At 34.8% G+C, this 18524-nt stretch overlaps 1 protein-coding gene and 1 long non-coding RNA gene across 3 annotated transcripts in view; one reads left to right on the top strand and one right to left on the bottom strand.

The window, feature by feature from the left end:
* The window catches only part of LOC130454587 (uncharacterized), a 54517-nt gene extending 46558 nt beyond the window's left edge, over positions 1 to 7959 (bottom strand). The window contains exon 1 of the long non-coding RNA XR_008912285.1: positions 7742 to 7959. This is a non-coding gene — a long non-coding RNA (uncharacterized LOC130454587). The remainder of the gene's footprint in view (positions 1 to 7741) is intronic.
* The window catches only part of SLC13A1 (solute carrier family 13 member 1), a 105871-nt gene extending 91510 nt beyond the window's left edge, over positions 1 to 14361 (top strand). For both annotated transcript variants that reach the window (XM_007504224.3, XM_007504223.3), the window contains 5 exons: positions 1741 to 1847; positions 3857 to 3966; positions 6647 to 6808; positions 10701 to 10838; positions 12575 to 14361. In XM_007504224.3, coding sequence (XP_007504286.1) covers positions 1741 to 1847; positions 3857 to 3966; positions 6647 to 6808; positions 10701 to 10838; positions 12575 to 12712 — 655 coding nt within the window. In that variant the 3' untranslated portion in view covers positions 12713 to 14361. The remainder of the gene's footprint in view (positions 1 to 1740; positions 1848 to 3856; positions 3967 to 6646; positions 6809 to 10700; positions 10839 to 12574) is intronic.
* The last annotated feature ends 4163 nt before the right edge of the window (positions 14362 to 18524 follow it).

Below are 18524 nucleotides of genomic sequence, written 5' to 3'. Positions count from 1 at the left end.
TGATTCCAAGGCAGAAGAGTAGTAAAGGGCTAGACAATGGAGGTTAAGTGACTCACCCAGGATCACACAACTAGGAAATGTATCTGAGGCTTAATGTGAACCAGGACCTCCCATCTCTAGGTCTGGGCCATCTAGCTCCCCACTTCTTAATACCCAAATAACTAGAGCCTCTTATACTGTAGAAATTATTAGCTGAGATAAAAAACAATAAACAGTCATGAGTTGAAATGATACATGAAACTATGAAACAAGATCTACCTTAGAGAGGGGATTATTTTCAGTGCCACTAAAACATTTATATTTTATTCTAGCTGGAGTCTGGCTTAATAAAAACATTTGAGTGTTGTAAGTCAGGTTGCCAAGCCTTGTCTACACTTGCTCCAACATTTATCTTCTAACAAAGTGATTAAAAATAATAAAAAACCCAACAATAAATAAAACGAGAGACTATTTAGCTATGATATTCAAGACCAAAATTTGACATGGGTCCTTTCATCCTAACAAACATAAAAGCACTTGCTCTTAATGTGTTCGCCTATAGACTCTGAGTACCTAAGCACTGCTTTTCTTCTGGGGTATAGAATGATGGCTCTGAACTGTGCTATTCAGATTTTTCTTCCATAAGGATTCTGAATTACTTTCCTCTGATGTTGATATATCTACATGCAGGGAGTGAGGTGGGAGAAGAGATCAGAACCCAAAGCTACAAAGAGTTTTAGATTAAAGCACAAACAGAACATTTTAACCCCATTATTTACCCTTTCCACACCCTTACAAATCCAGAGACAAGCTTCCAAAGGCTAGATTGTATACCAGTTATGGCTTTCACTTTATTTTTTGTATCCAGCTATCCCCCCCCCCCCAAAAGGGCACTGAAATACAGCATTTATATTTTCACATCATGGTTCTAATTCACTGAATCAGTACATACTCAGTGTTGAATAGCAAACAAACCTAAGGGGTGGGTTTTTCCAGTGTTATGCCACACATCACAGGATCACCAAAATATTGACAGTTTTTAAATAGACAAGGAATTTGGGGATCTCTCTAAGAGCAAAAGGAAGATGCCTCCCCTTAGACACCTTCCTTATACCTTATACTGATTTTACACAGTGACTTCCACAGAAACCAACACAATTATTCACATTGATATAGGACTAAATATATATATATACATATATATATATATCAATTGTGTATATAGTAATTATAAATAGCAATTATATATGTAGTAATTATGTATATAGTAATTATATATACATATATATATATGTATACACATACATACATATAGCGAGAGAGGGAACCAACATATAGATATCTATTTCTATAGTAGGATGATTTGGGACCAGTACAGACCATAGATTTCATCAGGGCAGGGAACTTTCAGTGTATAAACTCCCTTTTTCTGTTGTAGGCTGGCTATTTGTCTTATACGGGGAATTTAAAAGATGTGTTCTTGGTAGTACACCTACAATGCCTCTTAGAAGCAAAGCTTAAATCCAGTGTGTTCCTGATTCAAATAAATATTGGTACAATAACATTAAGCAGTAATTCTGAGATTGGGGGCCCCAACTTATATGCAAATTATTTATAGAAGATAAATTAATTTTTATGACAGGTTTCATGAAGTAAGTCTCATATAGCCTTACAATTACTTATAGGATAATTCGTTTGGTATCTTATTCCTGTGAAATTAAGATGTTGTGTTTAATAAATACATTTATAACTTTCCTTTAGGTATCCAGGCTTTGCTACAGATTCAACTGTTGCCTTAACTATAGGCAGCCTTTTCTTTTTGATTCCAGCCAAGAAATTGACTAAAATGTCACCTACTGGAGAAATCAGTTGAGTATTATTTAAAATTCTAGATTATATCAGTGTCATGTTTGTGGGTAATCTAATCTCTCTTGTTAAAAAGAATAAAATGAGTAGGCGAAACAGCCTCAGACACACATAGGTGATGCGTATATACACACATACACATATATATAGATATACAGTTAGAGATGTAGAACTAACAACAATAGGAACTAAGAAAAATGTTGAAATACTAAAAACCAAAAGGTTTATGGAAGAGAAATATTGGAGTTTAGGGAGAAAAGGGAATTGTTTCTTTTGTACAAAATAAGTGGATAATATATGTGTATATATAAATATGCATTGCTTCCTGCCCACCAAACACATCAAACTCCCCTTTGTACCATAGAACACTTAAGTCAAACCAACATACAAGGTAGCTACATCTAACAGTATTTAATATTCCTAAACAATAGTCCCCAATCTTGCTCTTTAAGGGAAGGGATACATTTCACCATCTCTTATCTAAAACCAAGATTAATCATTAAAATTACTCAGAATTCATTTCCTTTTTTAAAAAAGGGTCATCATATATATATTTTAATATTCTAGTCCTCCAAATAAATAGTTTACTGGCTGCCACAGGTTGCCAAAAAGTGCACATTAGGTACCCTGATTAAGTGATCAGGTGTGGAGTGATAAAGACTACAGGACTACTATAAATAGGGGGATGTTCAGAGAAGATAGAAACCTCAGGTTAGAGGCACCTCCAATGGCAGCAGAGTCCAAAAGAATTTTGCTGTTTGTCATCCTAGTGGTGTCCAGCAAGCCATGCTTATTTACAGTGGTCAGAGTAGCTATTGGAATTATGGATGAAGAAATTATTAAGAAAGTATTAAGTGGAGGTGTTGGGGAAGAACAGGGATCCTGGGGTCAAAGATATACACATTTCATTCATCTAGTCCTATGTTAGATGATTGAGGAAGGGTAGATGTGGTGCTATTGATAGTTTAGTACTTCTTACTTAGATGCCTCCCCTGTTCAGCATCAATTCACCAAAGAGATGCTCTAATTCACCCTGTGTAGCATGTAGTTTTGGAGTGAATTTTTTGGGTCAGGGGTTCCAAGTCAAGTTGATGGAGTCACCAAAATTTACTGCACTGTCTCCTTTCCCAAGCCTGCAAACATTTCCTGTGTGGTCAAAGGCTACCAAAGAGGCTCCCTTTTCCTGAGCAATGAGGTAAATGCTCAGAGTGTTAACAAGGAAGATATGCTTCCTGACAGAGTTCACTACATTTGTATTTGCTGAGCCCCTCCAACTATTATCCAGACACTTTGGGAAGTCTTAAAACCATTTCTCTTCTCTGATCTCATGTCAATTTTGTCCCTCTTTTCTGACCAAGAATCTTTTCCCTTTGGGAAGTGAAAAGGTCTTCCATGGGGAATCCTTATGTTTGATTGATTATAAGATTATATGATTGATTATATTAGACTCAAAGTCATCCCCCACAATCAGGATCATCATTATTCAGGTTGCAGGGAAACAAATGTCTTGTCATCTTCAGTCTGGGGTGAGATCCTTCATAGAAATTCTTGAGGTTCATGTTTCTTATAGAGGAAGGACCTTACAAGCTTTGAAATAGTCTACATCCATGGACAGTAACCCTGTGTAAAATTATCTAATAAGCTTCTAATGGGAGACTTTTAGTGAATGGGAACTTGCTTGCTGCCAATTGCGTACATCGCAATTTTTGGATAGATCCAACTTTTATTAATTTTTCCCTAAGTGTTGAGTTAAGATATGCCTCTTGAGTACCTGCCCTCTTGTTCCTAGTTCTTCCTCTTGGGGAGAAACAAAACTAATCTAAAACTTATTCAGATACTTAACTAATATGTCCCTTTTAGTCTTAGTTGTTGTCATTCATTTTCCAGTCATGCCCAACTCTTAATGCCCTAGGCACCATTTCCAGTGTTGAAAACAAGTTACTTTTAAGTATCATGTGTTATGGTTGTTGGTGAAACAATATTTGAAGATCAAATTCTCTTTTTTTTCTAGTTGCTTTTGATTACTCTCCGCTGATTACTTGGAAAGAATTCCAGTCATTTATGCCCTGGGACATAGCTATTCTCGTGGGTGGTGGGTTTGCCCTGGCTGATGGCTGTGAGGTAATAAACTCTGATTATTAAGAAGATTTCTATTATTTATTACTAAATTATATTTAATATGTCATTCTATATAAACTTAATTATATTTATTATTATATTTATATTATTTACATTACATTATATTTATTATTAAGAAGATTCTGGGCAACTTGTGCCTGCCCCCCAAAACAAAGTACAAAGGCTCAAATTTTCACCAAATTTAAGGTTATTCTCTCATTTTCATGATATAGATTTCACCAGTCACATACCTGATAGAAAACAGAAATTAGAGCAAAGTTCAAGGACTTTAACAGACTTCAAGCATATCACATTTATTTTTCAGTGTTCCAGCTTGACAAAAGGAAATAATGCAGTCAATATTAAAAGTCTCCCTCCATGAAATAATATTAGTATAGTAAAAGGATAGGAAAAAATACTCAGTTCATAGGAAAATAAGATATATAAAGGGCCTTTTTCCTGAGGCAGTTTGACTTAAAGGAAGGAAACTTTCACTGATCGCAAAGAAAACCCTTCAACAGGATGAATAAATGTATGCTAAAATGATGGAGTTCATTTGATACAGCAAAGTTTAAAATCGTTATGATTATACATTGGGTATAAATTAAAGTCTCCCCTAAAAATATTGACTTTCTCTTATTCAAGACTCATGGTAATCAATAAGAGGCTCACATGGTTTGGTCTTTTGTATTGTCCACCTTGCTCAGTTTAGGAGAACTAAGAGGAGGTAATAAGGTCCTGGCATAACAGATTTATAATGAGGTACCTTAGATTCCATCTTGTCTAACCCTCTCAATTTATAGAGACCCAGAAAAGTGACTTGCGTAAAGTCACACAAATGGCAAATAATAGTCCTTTCCCCCATCATACTAAGTTGGCTTTCACAGTTTCATAAAAAAGGACAGTTTGGGGGGAGTTCTGAAGTGTTGAACTAAATTTCCTTTTTGATTCAAGTCTATGATTTTGTAAAATTTCTCAGAACTTTTTCATACTTTTGGGTCATTGTTTTTAAATGTCAGAATGCATCAGGAAAGGTTTTGGATTATTCATTAGAGCCAGAAAATCTTGGGAAGGTAATTCTGGTCAAACTGCCCTCTTTTTCTCCAACATACATCCCTTTCTGAAACTAATTATCCAGAGAGGCCTTACCTTTGTTTCCAATGTTACTTTATAGCTTCTCTACAGTGTAACTGGATGTTGAACATCAAGGAAGGAAAGTTTCTACTAGTATAGGCATTAGAAATGTAGCTTTATAGTCTTCACTAAGGAGCAATTTGCTTCTGGATATCAGTTCACAATGTCCTTATATTTGGATTCTGAAATTCCTAAAAATTTCTCTGTGTGTGAGTGTGTCACTGAACTTGTCTGTGCCTCAGTTTCCTCATTTGTGAAACTGGACTAGATTGCCTCTAGTATTCTTTCCAACGATCAATATATCACCTAAATTTGATGTAGTGAACTTCACTTCCTTTACTTCTCAAATGATGGAGATGAGTAGTTCAATTATGTCCTAGTAATACAAACTATTTGACCTAGACCTAGAACATTTAATCTGGAGGAATCCTAAGAGGTTGGATAGTCTGACTCTTTTAGTCAGACTTAGAGATTATAGTTTGTTATACCAAGACAGATCCAAGCTTACACATGTTTCTATAATAGCTCTCTTATCAATACCTAGACAGAAGTTAGGAAGCCCAAGCCCTAAGATTTAAAGGAAATTTATGACCTTTTCAAAAGAAATTGAGATTCTTGCAGTTTCTGAGAGAAACTTCCAAATTGTAATCATGCCTCTACCTTCACAGTCCTGAGAAGCATATATAGGCACTCTTCAACATTTATTACTACTTTAGGGTTTTTTTTCATTTAGTTTTTACCTAATCTTTAATAGTCTGGGATGGCTTCCAAAATTTCCTTCCTTAAACTGCTTCCACCTTACCATTTTACAACCTCCTTAAACAGACTTCTTTTAAAAACAAAGAAATCAGACCTCCTCTAAGAGTGATGTCATGGGTTCCAAAGATGGCATGCAGAGTGTTCTCTGTAGGCATGTGACCACCCTAGCCCCCACCTCAGAGCTTATTACTAGAAAGACAGAGGAACTAGGGTAGAGCTGCTCCCCTCCCCTCTTCATCATGTTTGATAACATTTTTTCGCACCCTCTGCCCCTCTATCAAGTAGCCCAATGGGGAGTACACAGGGATAAGGTGGGTGGCTCACAGGTGGCAGAGCTGGAGGGGAATGGAGAGCTCAAGCTACTCCCTTTTCCCTCTCTATACTTGATGAGGACATTCCTTACTTCATCCACCCCTCTGCCCAACAGAACAATGGGAAAGCTTTCTCTCCCCTATGTGGTGTAAAGGTGGGTTTGGGGGTGAGGTGCAGCACTCAGTCTCCAGGGTGTGTGGGCATGGCACTCCGCCTCTAAAAGGTTTACCAACACTGTCCTAGAACCTACTGGGAAAGTCAGAGTAAGAGTCAATGAATTCTCCTTTCCCCCCTCCTGAAGGGTTAAATTACAGAAAACTTTGATTCCACAGATGTAGATGTTTTGAAAGATTACTACAAGATAGGCAAAACCATCTTGAGCTAGTGATTTCTCCAGCAAAGCATTGCTCCTAAAGTCATCAAGAGGAATTCTTAATAAGTACTAAATATTAACAATATAATTTTATTTGTTTTGTAGCAATCGGGACTTTCTAAATGGATTGGTCAACAACTAACACCTCTGGGCTCATTACCAGTTTGGTCAATCATCCTTATATCTTCTTTGCTTGTCACTTCTTTAACAGAGGTAGCTAGCAATCCAGCTACCATAACCCTTCTCCTACCTATATTAGCACCTTTGGTGAGTATTTGGTTTACTTTGACTGACCTTGTAAGAGAAAAGATTAAAAGCAAATCAAGTAGGCATTGCTACTGGAATGAGGAACAAATCTGTTCTTCTATGCCACTATTCATCATTCCTGATGTTTTTGAACAAAAATGTCCTATTTTTTTTAGTCTGAGCTATTATTCATATATATGTATATATATGTAAATATACACACACACACATATATATGCATATATACTATATATAGTAAGACAATAGTCTTACAGTATTAGAACCATATTAGAAGGTAAGTCCCTTGAAGGCAGTTAGTTTTCATTTTTGTATGAGTACTCAGTGCTTACTTCAGAGGATAGTATGAGATAAGTCTTTTATAAAGGCTTTTGCTTTTGTTCATTCATTGGTTCATTGATTGGTTCATTCATTCATTCATTCATATTATGGGATTGTTGTAGTATTCATAGGTATTTAAGGTGCTCTTTTGTAGAAATATTATTCCTTATTCTTTATAAAGTGATATTAAATTATTGTGTTATATATTTATTAAATTATAAGCATGTGATTTAATAAACACAAAACATAATGTATTTAATTATATTGCTCTTGTAAGGGTCAGAATATATGGGGTTAATATAAAAGGTTGGATTGGATTATTTAAGAGTAGGGTCTCCAGGAATTTAATCAATTCCAAAATGATTTTTTTTAGCAATTTATTTATAAAATATAGAGTGAATGTAAGAAAATAAGAGAGAGGATAGGGTAAGATATCTAACCTACATACTAAGTATTTTGCTCTGGCCCTGGTTCAACTCAGGCAGGGCTAATTAGTCCTTATCCTTGAGCTGAGGACCTGGGGGTGCAAGAAGCCTCTCTCAAGAGGGAGAGTCTCTCCTGAGGCCAGTCCCTTCTGAAAATCCAGGAAAGGAGGAGTCACCCTTTTTCACTTACCCTACATGGTAGTTCTAAGGAAAACAGAAGCAGTCCGAGATCCTCAGTTAGACCTCCTCCAAGGTGAAGTTGAAGACAAAAGACCCCTTCACAGGAAGTTCTTGGCATTTTTAAAGACCATTTCTTTTTGTCACTTTCTGTGCCTTCCTTCCATTTTACATGTATCAATTACAGCTAAAATTTTGCTTAGGACTGCCCAGGGGGCAGTCAGTCAATTATGATTCATCAGCCACTGTCTCACAAATAGGTCACAGACCTCCCCCACTCAAGTGTAAGTGGGGTGTATACACGCTTCTGGTGATTAAATCTAAAAATGGGCAGGGGAGAGTTAATTTAATCTTCACAATCAGGGGAGAGTTAATCTCATCTTCACACTCTGGATATTCCCTCATTGCATACCATTATTTTCATGCCCCCATTAGAAAAGTGGGAACTATGGAAAATGTCTTGTTTTTAGTTCTGTTGCTTAAATAAAAAGTCTCTCTTCATCTTCCAGGTTTGTCACACAGTTTTACCACAGTATAAAAGTTTCATAGCAATCAGTGACCAGGTTAATTGGAATTTACTTTATTGTAATTCATTATTTTTTAAACCCTTACCTTCCACCTTAGAATCAATACTGTGTATTGGTCCCAAGGCAGAAGAGAGGTAAGGACTAGGTAGTGGATGTTAAGTGAATTGTCTAGGGTCACATTGCTAGGAAGTGTTTGAGGTCAAATTTGAACCTAGGAACTCCCATCTCTAGTCTTGGCTCCCAATCCACTGAGCAACCCAGATGCCCCCTTAATCGGAATTTAGTTCTAACAAAAACATCTCTCATTCAAATGCACCTGAATCCATATTTTTTCCCTTCCTTCTTCCCTGAGGGAGAATATAAATTGACTGACAAATGATTGAAAGAAGCATATATATTTTTGTTTTAAGGTTTAGTACCTTTGGTTCAGGTTAGTACCTGCTGGTCCAGAGAAGATACTAGGGAGGAAAGGAAGAATAAAAAAATAAAAATTGAGGAAGAAAGGCATAGAAAGAAAAGGTGATTGTGAAAGAAAAAGAGATGAGATACTTTCTTGCCCTTACTAATTCCTTCCCCAACACAAGCAAGTAGCTAGATACAACTTTTTTTCATTTAACCTTTTGTCTGGCACAAAGTGCACTCAATTTTATGTAAACATGTTTCCTTCCTAGTGGAACGAGTTACAGTATTACAGTTATACAGTTATACAGTATACAGTTACAGATTCCTCTGTCTCTAGTTGTGAAAAATTGATCGGTATTCTTAAAACTGTCAACCAGTGTCTGTTAGCTATCATGGTACTATGTCAAATTGAGGGAAAAGGAAAAAAAGGATTATGTGGGTAAAATAGCTTTGCTGATTTTTTTTTCCTCAAACTTGGATCAGAGAATTATGTGGGGGGACAAAAAATGAGTAAATATATTGCTATGGCAATTCTTCTACAGTCAGTTAATGGCTAATGAACATTTTACTTACAAACAAACGATCCTTATAAAAGAAGAAAGTCATGAGCTGGAAAGCTCACCAGAATTGGTGTCACTGTCATTTGTGCCCCAATTTAATTGAATTGGAGCCTGGACATCTCTATTTTCCTCTTTCTCCCCACTCCCCTGCTGCTTCCATGAGAGGTGAGATTAAAAAATAATCAGAGATAGAAGTGTAAGGAACATTATGAAATATTTAGTTCAAGCCCCACATTATACAAGTGAGGAAACTAGAACCCAGAACGGTTGTTACTTCTTTTTCTTTTTATTTCTTGTAATCTTATTTAATCATTGAATATTTTTGACATAGAAAAATTTTATTAATAGTAATTAAGGTCTAGTTGCCTTTGAAATATTAGTATTATATATGCTGCAGGTAAATTATGAGTTAGATTTTTGAGAAAAAAAGTATGTGCATTGAACCAAATGACCATTAAATAACACTGTTTCTCAAGTAAAATGTAGTCAGAATTTGCAAGGAATGATGGACAAAGTTTTGGGAATATACCCTGTTTATAAGTATAAAAGTGACCTCAAATTTGGTTTCTGATTTGAAATAATTTTTAATTAAAGTGGTACACTGAATAGAGTACTGGGCATGGAGTTAAGAAGACTCATCTTCCTGATGTCAAATCTGGCCTCATGTACATGGGCTAAATCATATTCATATGATTTAATAAATGTATAATACAATATATTTAATATTGAATGGTCTATTAATCCATCATTGCAAATACTTATTTTCATGCCCACCACAAGAAAAGTGGGAGTTATGGCTTTTAGTTTTGTTGCTTAAATAAGAAATCTTTACACATTTTTCAGGTTTCTCAAAAACTTTTATCAGAGTATAAAAGTTTTCTAGTAATCAGTGACCAGGTTAATTGGAATTTAGATCTAACACTAACATCTTGTGAGACCCTAGGCAAGTCACTTGACCCTATTTGCCTCAGTTTCCTTATCTATAAAATTAGTTGGGGAAGGAGATAGAAAATCATTCCAATATCTTTAACAAGAACACATCAAATGGTTTCATGAAGAGGAGGGCATGACAGAATAACACAACTTTGTTATATTAAAGATCAAAACAGACATTATTGTCTCATCAAGGGGGAACAATTTTGTAATTTTTTTTGGTATGACAAAGGGTAGTGGTGTCCTATGCTCAGTACCCCATTGTCTGAAAAAAAAAATTGAAAACAACTTATCTAAGAAAAGGCAAAAACTGAGGAAAATATGATGGAAAATGATTTTGGCATTGACTTACATCTTACTGAGAAAGGAAGGGACCATTCCTACAGATTAAATCTTTTTTTTTTCTCTTTTAAAGCTATAACTGTCAAATGTACATTCATTATCTTATCAGTAGATATTAAATTGTGATGAATTTATTCATTTTAGTTTTTGCTTTATTATTTTGCCTCAGAAATGTCCTTAACATCCTTTCATTTTTCTTATTCAATAGGCTGAAGCTATTCATGTGAACCCACTTTATATTCTGATACCTTGTACTCTATGTATTTCATTTGCATTCCTCTTACCAATGGCAAATCCACCCAATGCCATTGTCTTTTCCTATGGCCACTTGAAAGTCATGGACATGGTAAGTGATTAGAAATAAGATCTTGATATGCATGTGGGATGGTTTTGTTTCTCTCTTTTTTATGGTGAAGGGAAATGTGATTCATATTCCAATATTGGTAGGTAAAATAATGAGAATGTTTAAAAAATAGTAATAAATATTTTCAATGATTTCATGAATTTGGAATCAAATTTATAGATTAGGTATTTAGAGATTTGTGCCCTACATGGCTGATATAATCTGGAATAATACTTAATTTAAAAGGAATGGAGGTCTTTTTTCAAGTAAAGAAGTCATACTATTAATATATATTCATTAATGACATACTCTGCATGCCTTCAGATAGAGTAAATAAAATAAAGGGATCTTTTCTTGCAACTTACATTCTAATAAGAGTTGCCATAATGATCAGATACCTAGCTCAATAGCATTGACTGATTTTCAAGGAAATATGTACATATCAATGGTAATTTTTGTAAAATTAAAAAGACATGATGACCTAACATGAAAAAAATGTTTTGTACTTAAGAAAACAAAAAACTTGCTAGTGTGTAGCAAAGGAAATATGTACCTAATACCTGTATAGCCTAGTGGAATGGTTTGTTGGCTCTGTGAGGAGGGGGAGAAAAAGGGAGAGAGAACAGGAATCATGTAACCATGGAAAAATGCTTAAAATTAATTTAAAATAATTTAAAAAAGAAATACATATCTATATACCACAAATTGATATAGGGACTAAAAAGACCATAAATGTAAGAGAATCATTTTATCACTATATTAGAAGTCAACAATAGGCTATTATTATCTATTGACCAAATCATTACATCCCTTAGTTCGAATGACTCAGGAGCTAAAAATCTTTTTTAATATTTTAAAATTGCTTTTAAAGATGTAATAACCAACCTTAGCTAGGAGAATGTAAAAAAAGGGGCTTCTATAGTAACTTGCTAGCCTTTATCTATGTTAGCTATATGTGTATATAACATGTATATATTTAAAAATGATTACATGTGAACATTTGGAAGGAATACAAGTAATAAATATGAGGCAAGATATAATAATAAATGACAGTAATAATGATGATGATGAATAAGTATTAGTCACATTCCTACTATGTCTGGTTTGAGTTATAGAATAAATAATTTAGAGAAAATTTAAAGATGATGCCAAAATTACAAAATTTAACATGATTTTTATAAAAAATCAATGAAACTGTTATTACTAAGCCTGAAGAAAAGAATAATAAAGCCTCATTTCCCTTCAAATAACATTTATCAAACACTATAGAACCTAGTTATATCACAACTAATTATATTAAAACTTTAGATAAACTATCCCCTTAAATTATGTCCCATAAAATGTAATAACAAAAAAGCCATAAAATGCTGACAACAAATATGATTGTAAAAGGAAAATTACAATTTCCTAATGCAAAACAGCTTATAAACACTTGAATGAGTTACCACCAGAGGTTGTAGAATTTCCTTCTTAAGAAAGGAGTGTCAATTAAATCAATGATGACTTAAGTCATATTCCAAGATAACCTTTTCAAGTCACTTCCAACTCTATGGTTGGATAGATGGATAGAATATCTGGTATCACTGAAAAAAGAACCTCTCTTATTTACAGAATAGTGACTCACATGACTCCTCAAGGCTATGTGCAAGCTCAATATAGAAATCCATAAAATTATATTAAAATCATCTTGTTAGTTTACTTTACAAGAAACTAACTTTTGTATTTTATTTTTGTTTAAGGTTAAAGCTGGTTTGGGCGTTAATATCATTGGTGTTGCTGTAGTGATGCTTGGTGTCTTCACATGGGTGGTACCCATGTTTGATCTCCATACATACCCTAGTTGGGCTCCTGAAATTACTAATACTACATTGCCATGACCATTGACCAGAATGGAGTTTCTAACTGTTGTGTAGGACATTTTTGAGAAACATTAAGAATACATCATAAAACTTGACAATAAATGGCTAAATGGAGGAATATTTGAGGCATCAAGACAAAGTGCAAGCCCTTCAAACTACAGTTGTTTTTGTAGGGAACATATCAGGTATTCCTTCATTTAGAATTACTGTCAAGGAAACATGTTGCAGTTTTGTGCTTGGGTTCAAAAAGCCCTGGGGTAAAATCCTAACTCAAATATTAGCTCCTATAACTCTGGACAAAGTATTTATTTATTTTTTTTTGCCTTAGGCAGCACCCTAGGAGTTTTCTACTGAGAATTCCATGTTGATGGAGTTCCAATACAGATACAAGGGAGCTTCCCTTTGCTAGAGAAATCATAGATTATTTAAGTATACTTAAGTATCATGCTTACAGCAGGACCCACAACCCCATTGGGAGGAAGTCAATGCAGTTCTTTCTCCATTACACTTAGCATCATCAAGCAACCCATGATTGACATTGAACTTGAGTCATTTTCTTTTGCTTTATACAAAAGAATTAGATATGAGTCAACTTGCTTTATCCTCAGTTTGAGATTTAGTTTAACATTATGATTTGTATTACATATTCACTTGAGGCACAGTGTAGCTAGAGACTTTGATATCTATATATGTACATATATATTTAAATTTTTATATAATATTTGAAGTAAAAAATGTAAAAGTGGAGTATGCATCCTAACATAAAACATAAAAATGGAAGTCAGGAAACAATGGGAATTCAATCCTTGTTTCATTTCTTCTCAAACATGGTTAATTAAGTTTAATGTAATCCATATCTTTAATCAATGTTAAGGAGTACATTTTTCACATGTGTGAACAATAAGTCTTGCTATGATTTAGGCCACTAGTATAACATATATACCAATGGAGGAAATGCCAAACAAAAACAATTCATCATAGGTTATAATCACCATTTCAAATTGCATTTACTTTTTGTCCCGTATCTCCCTGTTACTCATCTTTTTTTTTTTTACAGATGGAAATACACAGAATTTAAGGTCTCACTAGCTATACAGACCTAAATATAAGTTCCAAATTCATTAAAATAATAGCTACAATATTAACTAAGAAGAGAAGGCATAAACTAGCAATTGAGAGAGAAAAAGGAATAAAGTTCAAAAGCAATAGAGGAAAAATAGGTCAAGTGATATTTATGTAAAATGGGAAATGCAAGCAAAGAAAGTTCAAGAGGAAGGTCAAGAATGACATTTTATGGCAAGCTTGTAGAAGGGAGAAAGCATGCTGATTAAACTAATGTTCATGGGAGTGAGTAAAAAGCAAAGCTACTCTAATATGATGAAACTATATAGAGAAAGTAAAAAAAAAAACTCATCCTTATTTGGCCATTTAAAATCTTTAGATTTTAAATTAAATTAAATTAAAAGTATTTTGTTAGGCTTGGTCTTATAAAAATCAAGATTACTACAGAATTACTGGTAAAATTACATGCATGTGAGTGAGTATTTAATTGTAATAGTTAAAGGATTTTTAAAATGTACATTTTAAATTTTTGTATTTATCTCTGTGCATCTTATGTTAGGGTTATCAGTGTATTCATGGAGAAATAAATCACTTTTTTTGCAAAATTCCTGAGTATATCAGTCTTCTGTACCTTCATGAAAACATTTCATAAAAACTCTAGTGAAACATTCATTTTACCACCCCTAAGAGTGTGGTAAACTCATTTATTTATGACCTATACTATTTATTATAATTCTGCCTTTTTTCTAATCATTTATTTTACTACTGCTGCATTATATGGCTTGATGCAGATGCCATTATAAGAAAATAAAAATAACTTTCCCAATTATAATAAGCAGTTTAGTTTTGCTCTCAAGAAAAATAATGCCAACTTTTCAGCTTGAACAATTTTTCTAAATTACTCCCAACTGCTACCAAATACACACTACGGGGAAAAAATTCCACTTTACCAAATACAATCAAGTGGTCCAGGGAATTGTCTTGCTACATTTTAATACTTGCTGCATGTATCAGAAATGATTGGACAACTCATTTAACATATGTCCTTCAGAACAAAAGAATAATTTATGTAGCACAAACATTATAAAAATAACATTGAAAGACTTAAGAATTCTGATTAATGCAATGAGCAACCATTTCAAAGGGCACGTGACCCACCTCTTATTAGATAAGAGATGACCTTAAGATGCAGAATGTGAGATACATTTATATACATTTTGGGACATGGCCAATGCAGGATTTTGTTCTGCTTGACTCAAATATCTGTTACAAAACTTTTGGTCCTTCTTTCTTCTTTTTTTCCTTTTCATTCTTTTGTAATGGGTAATAGATATAGGATGCCAAAAAAAAAAGTTTATTAATTAAAAAAATAAAAGTTTTTAAACATTCTATGTATAAGTATTAATAATTTCTTTAAATATTCTGGAATTCATGTAGAATGGGAATTTAGGATTAAGTCCTTTACATATACTAAATGAAATGATCACCTCTCTTTCTACTTTTTATTGGTCGATTTTCCCAATTCATTCTCATATTGAATTCAAAGAAAATTAAAAAGTATGTTTTCATAAATTCTTATTAATTTCTAAAATTTCAATATCAGCTCTGAACTCCACCTTAATTTATAATATACTTCATAATTCATAATACTTTTATTAAACTGGAAAACTTTACCAACAAACTTTTGTTCATCTCTTAGTTTCTCTATGTATATACATATATGTAAATATATTGACATGCATATTAATATATGTATTCACATATCAATGTATATATACATATATAAAGCTTCTCTTTGGGGCTTATTTTTCAAGGTTATTGGTTAAGTGCATTTTTAATAATATAATTATTACAGTAGTCATGAACAAATAAAGTCTATGAGCTGATTTCATAGCCAAATTTCCATTGGTCATTATTACATATGTTGACTTCTTATTTTCTTCATAAAATTTCTTCATAAGAGTTAAAACATTTCTCAGGAGGGAGGTGCTTTTTATTTTCTTTTAATCTGCACCTTAGATATACTTCTCTCACATCACGTATTAGTCTATCTAGAATGACAGTTAAATGGCTATTTTCTCAAGTTTTAATTTCATTTGCTTTTTCAAGATAATCATTTCTATAATTCCCTATAGCAGAAACTATTCTATGGTCATTTTCATAAGCAGAAATATTGGGGAATCTCCTTCACCAAAGCAGAAAAAAACCTCACAATGACCTAATAGATAAATCCTGGGAAGTTACCTAAAATTGGCTAAATCAACCATTCAGAAAGGTTAAATGACTTAGGATTACCTAGCAAATGTACACCAGAGACTGGATTTGAGCCCAGATCTTCCTTACTCCAAGGCCAACACTTTATCTATAGGATGCCCTTGGACAACTTGACTTTTAAATTATCTTGTGCAATTAACCCTTGAATCTCTTTTCCCCTTTTTCTTTTGTAGTATTTTATGTTCATATCTTTCTACAACCCAACTCTGAATTACCCCCACTATCTGCTTTTTCTGCTCCTACTGGTGTGCTGCTAATTTCTACTGGCACAGATCACAAAACTACAATGACTAGATCCACTATAAATTAATGTAATCTAATTCAATTGAGCCCCAGTTCTTACTTATTTTCCCCCCTAATAAACTGACCACTGGCATCCATTAAAAAATTTCTCGGACTTCCGGGTAATCATGGCTGCAATCTAGATGCCACACGCTTCCTCTCCCCGGCACCGAACGAAATAGACTACATCAAAGGGGCATAAAATCACCTTTGGAGGAACAGAAGGACTCCCCAGTACCCCACAGAGGCAAAGGTACGTGGGGCTTGAACATTTCCAAACTAAAATAAGAAGGAAAAGCTTGCACAGAAAAGTGAACTGAGCCACCGTTCCCCCACCCCACCTCCCCCACTAAACCAGAGTGAGCTACCTGAGCACTCACCAGGACAGCGAGTGAGTGGGGAACATCTCTGTCTGGGGGGGGGGCACTCCAGGGTCCTTGGGATCTGGGGACTGCCAGGAAAAAACATCTCAGGGCGGTTTCACTGGAGAATCTAGCAGAGCTGTACTTGGGGCGGGCTGCGCTGAACACCAGGGGCGGACCACGCGCTGATTATCTGGGCAGAGCTGAACACCTGGGCAGTGTGGCTCTGATCAGGGAGCCAGCGCTCTAAGAAACCTCGGAGGCTGGGAAGAACTAGTCTGAAGCAACCTAAATTCACAGAAAAACTACCCATATAACTCAGATCCCAGACCAAAAAGGAAAGGGGAATAAAACCACCAAAGGGATGGCTCACATGGCCCAAAATCAAGCCTCCAGGAAGAAAGGGAAAAAAGTGACTATTGAAAACTTTTATGGTGGAAGTACCCAAGGAAAAGAGGAGAATGAGGAGGAAATCCAAAAAAATTCAGAAAACGACTCCCAAAATGAAAACTATCAACAAGCTCTGGAAGATCTCAAACTGGAACTTATCCAAAAGATGGAAACCTGGAAAGAAAAATGGGAGAAAGAGATCAGCTGTCTGACAGATAAGAATGCTCAATTGGAAAAAGAACTCGAAGCATCCAATAGAAGGGCAGACAAGGCTGAAAAGCAAAACCAGTCCCTAACGACCAGAATTAAGCACCTCGAGGAAAGTGAGATGATAAAACAGCAAGGATCAATAAAGCAAACCCCAAAAAAATTAATGAATTAGAAGAAAACATAAAATATCTCACTGAGAAGGTCACAGACCTGGAAAACAGAGGAAGAAGAGACAACCTCCAAATTATCGGTCTCCCAGAAAAACCAGAGGTAAACAACAAACTCGATATTATTCTACAGGAGATTATAAAAGAAAATTGCCCTCACGTTCTGGAGCAAGGGGGCAAAATAGAAATAGAAAGGATCCATAGAACACCTTCTATACTAAATCCCCAAAAGACAACCCCTAGGAATGTAATTGCCAAATTCAAGAGCTTCCAAGTAAAGGAGAAAATCCTACAAGAAGCCAAGAAAAGGAACTTCAGATATAAGGGGGCTCCCATAAGGATCACACACGACTTAGCGGCTAACACACTAAGAGACCTCAAAGCATGGAACACGATATTTAGAAAGGCAAGAGAGCTGGGTCTCCAACCAAGAATCAACTACCCAGCAAAACTGACTATATACTTCCAGGGGAAAGTATGGGCATTCAACAAAATAGAAGATTTCCAAGCATTTGCTAAGAAAAGACCAGAGCTCTGTGGAATGTTCGATATCCAAGCACAGAAAGCAAGAGAAACATGAAAAGGTAAATATGAAAGAAAGGGGAAAGGAGATAAATCTTATCTTTTTCTTTAAGTCAAACTCGCTTCTATAAGGACTACATTTACATCAAATTATATATATTAATATGTGGGGAAAATATTTTGTGTAACTCTCATAAATTGTATCAACATAAGAGTAGTTAGAAGAAACAAGCATAGGGAAAGATTGGGGCATTAAGAAGATTTGGGGAAAGTTGGGGCAAAGAAAGGAAAAGGGAGGGGGGAACCGCGATAATACTAAGATTAACTTCAAGAAATAGGGGGGAATCAATAGAATAAACTTTCCCATATAAAGATACACATGGGAAGGGGAGGGGAAGAACTCTCATATGAGAAGGAGAGGAAGAGAGCGTGAAGTGGAATTACTTAAACCTTACTCTCAGTGAAATCAAATCTGAGAGGGAAGAACATCTAGATCCAGTGGGATCCTGAATTCTATCTTATCCATTAGGGCAAGAAAGAAAGGAAACTCAAGGAGGGGGG

The sequence above is a fragment of the Monodelphis domestica genome, chromosome 5, assembly GCF_027887165.1.
Source record: "Monodelphis domestica isolate mMonDom1 chromosome 5, mMonDom1.pri, whole genome shotgun sequence".
NCBI classification, from domain to species: Eukaryota; Metazoa; Chordata; class Mammalia; order Didelphimorphia; family Didelphidae; genus Monodelphis; species Monodelphis domestica.
This window is presented reverse-complemented; position numbering and strand designations above follow the sequence as displayed.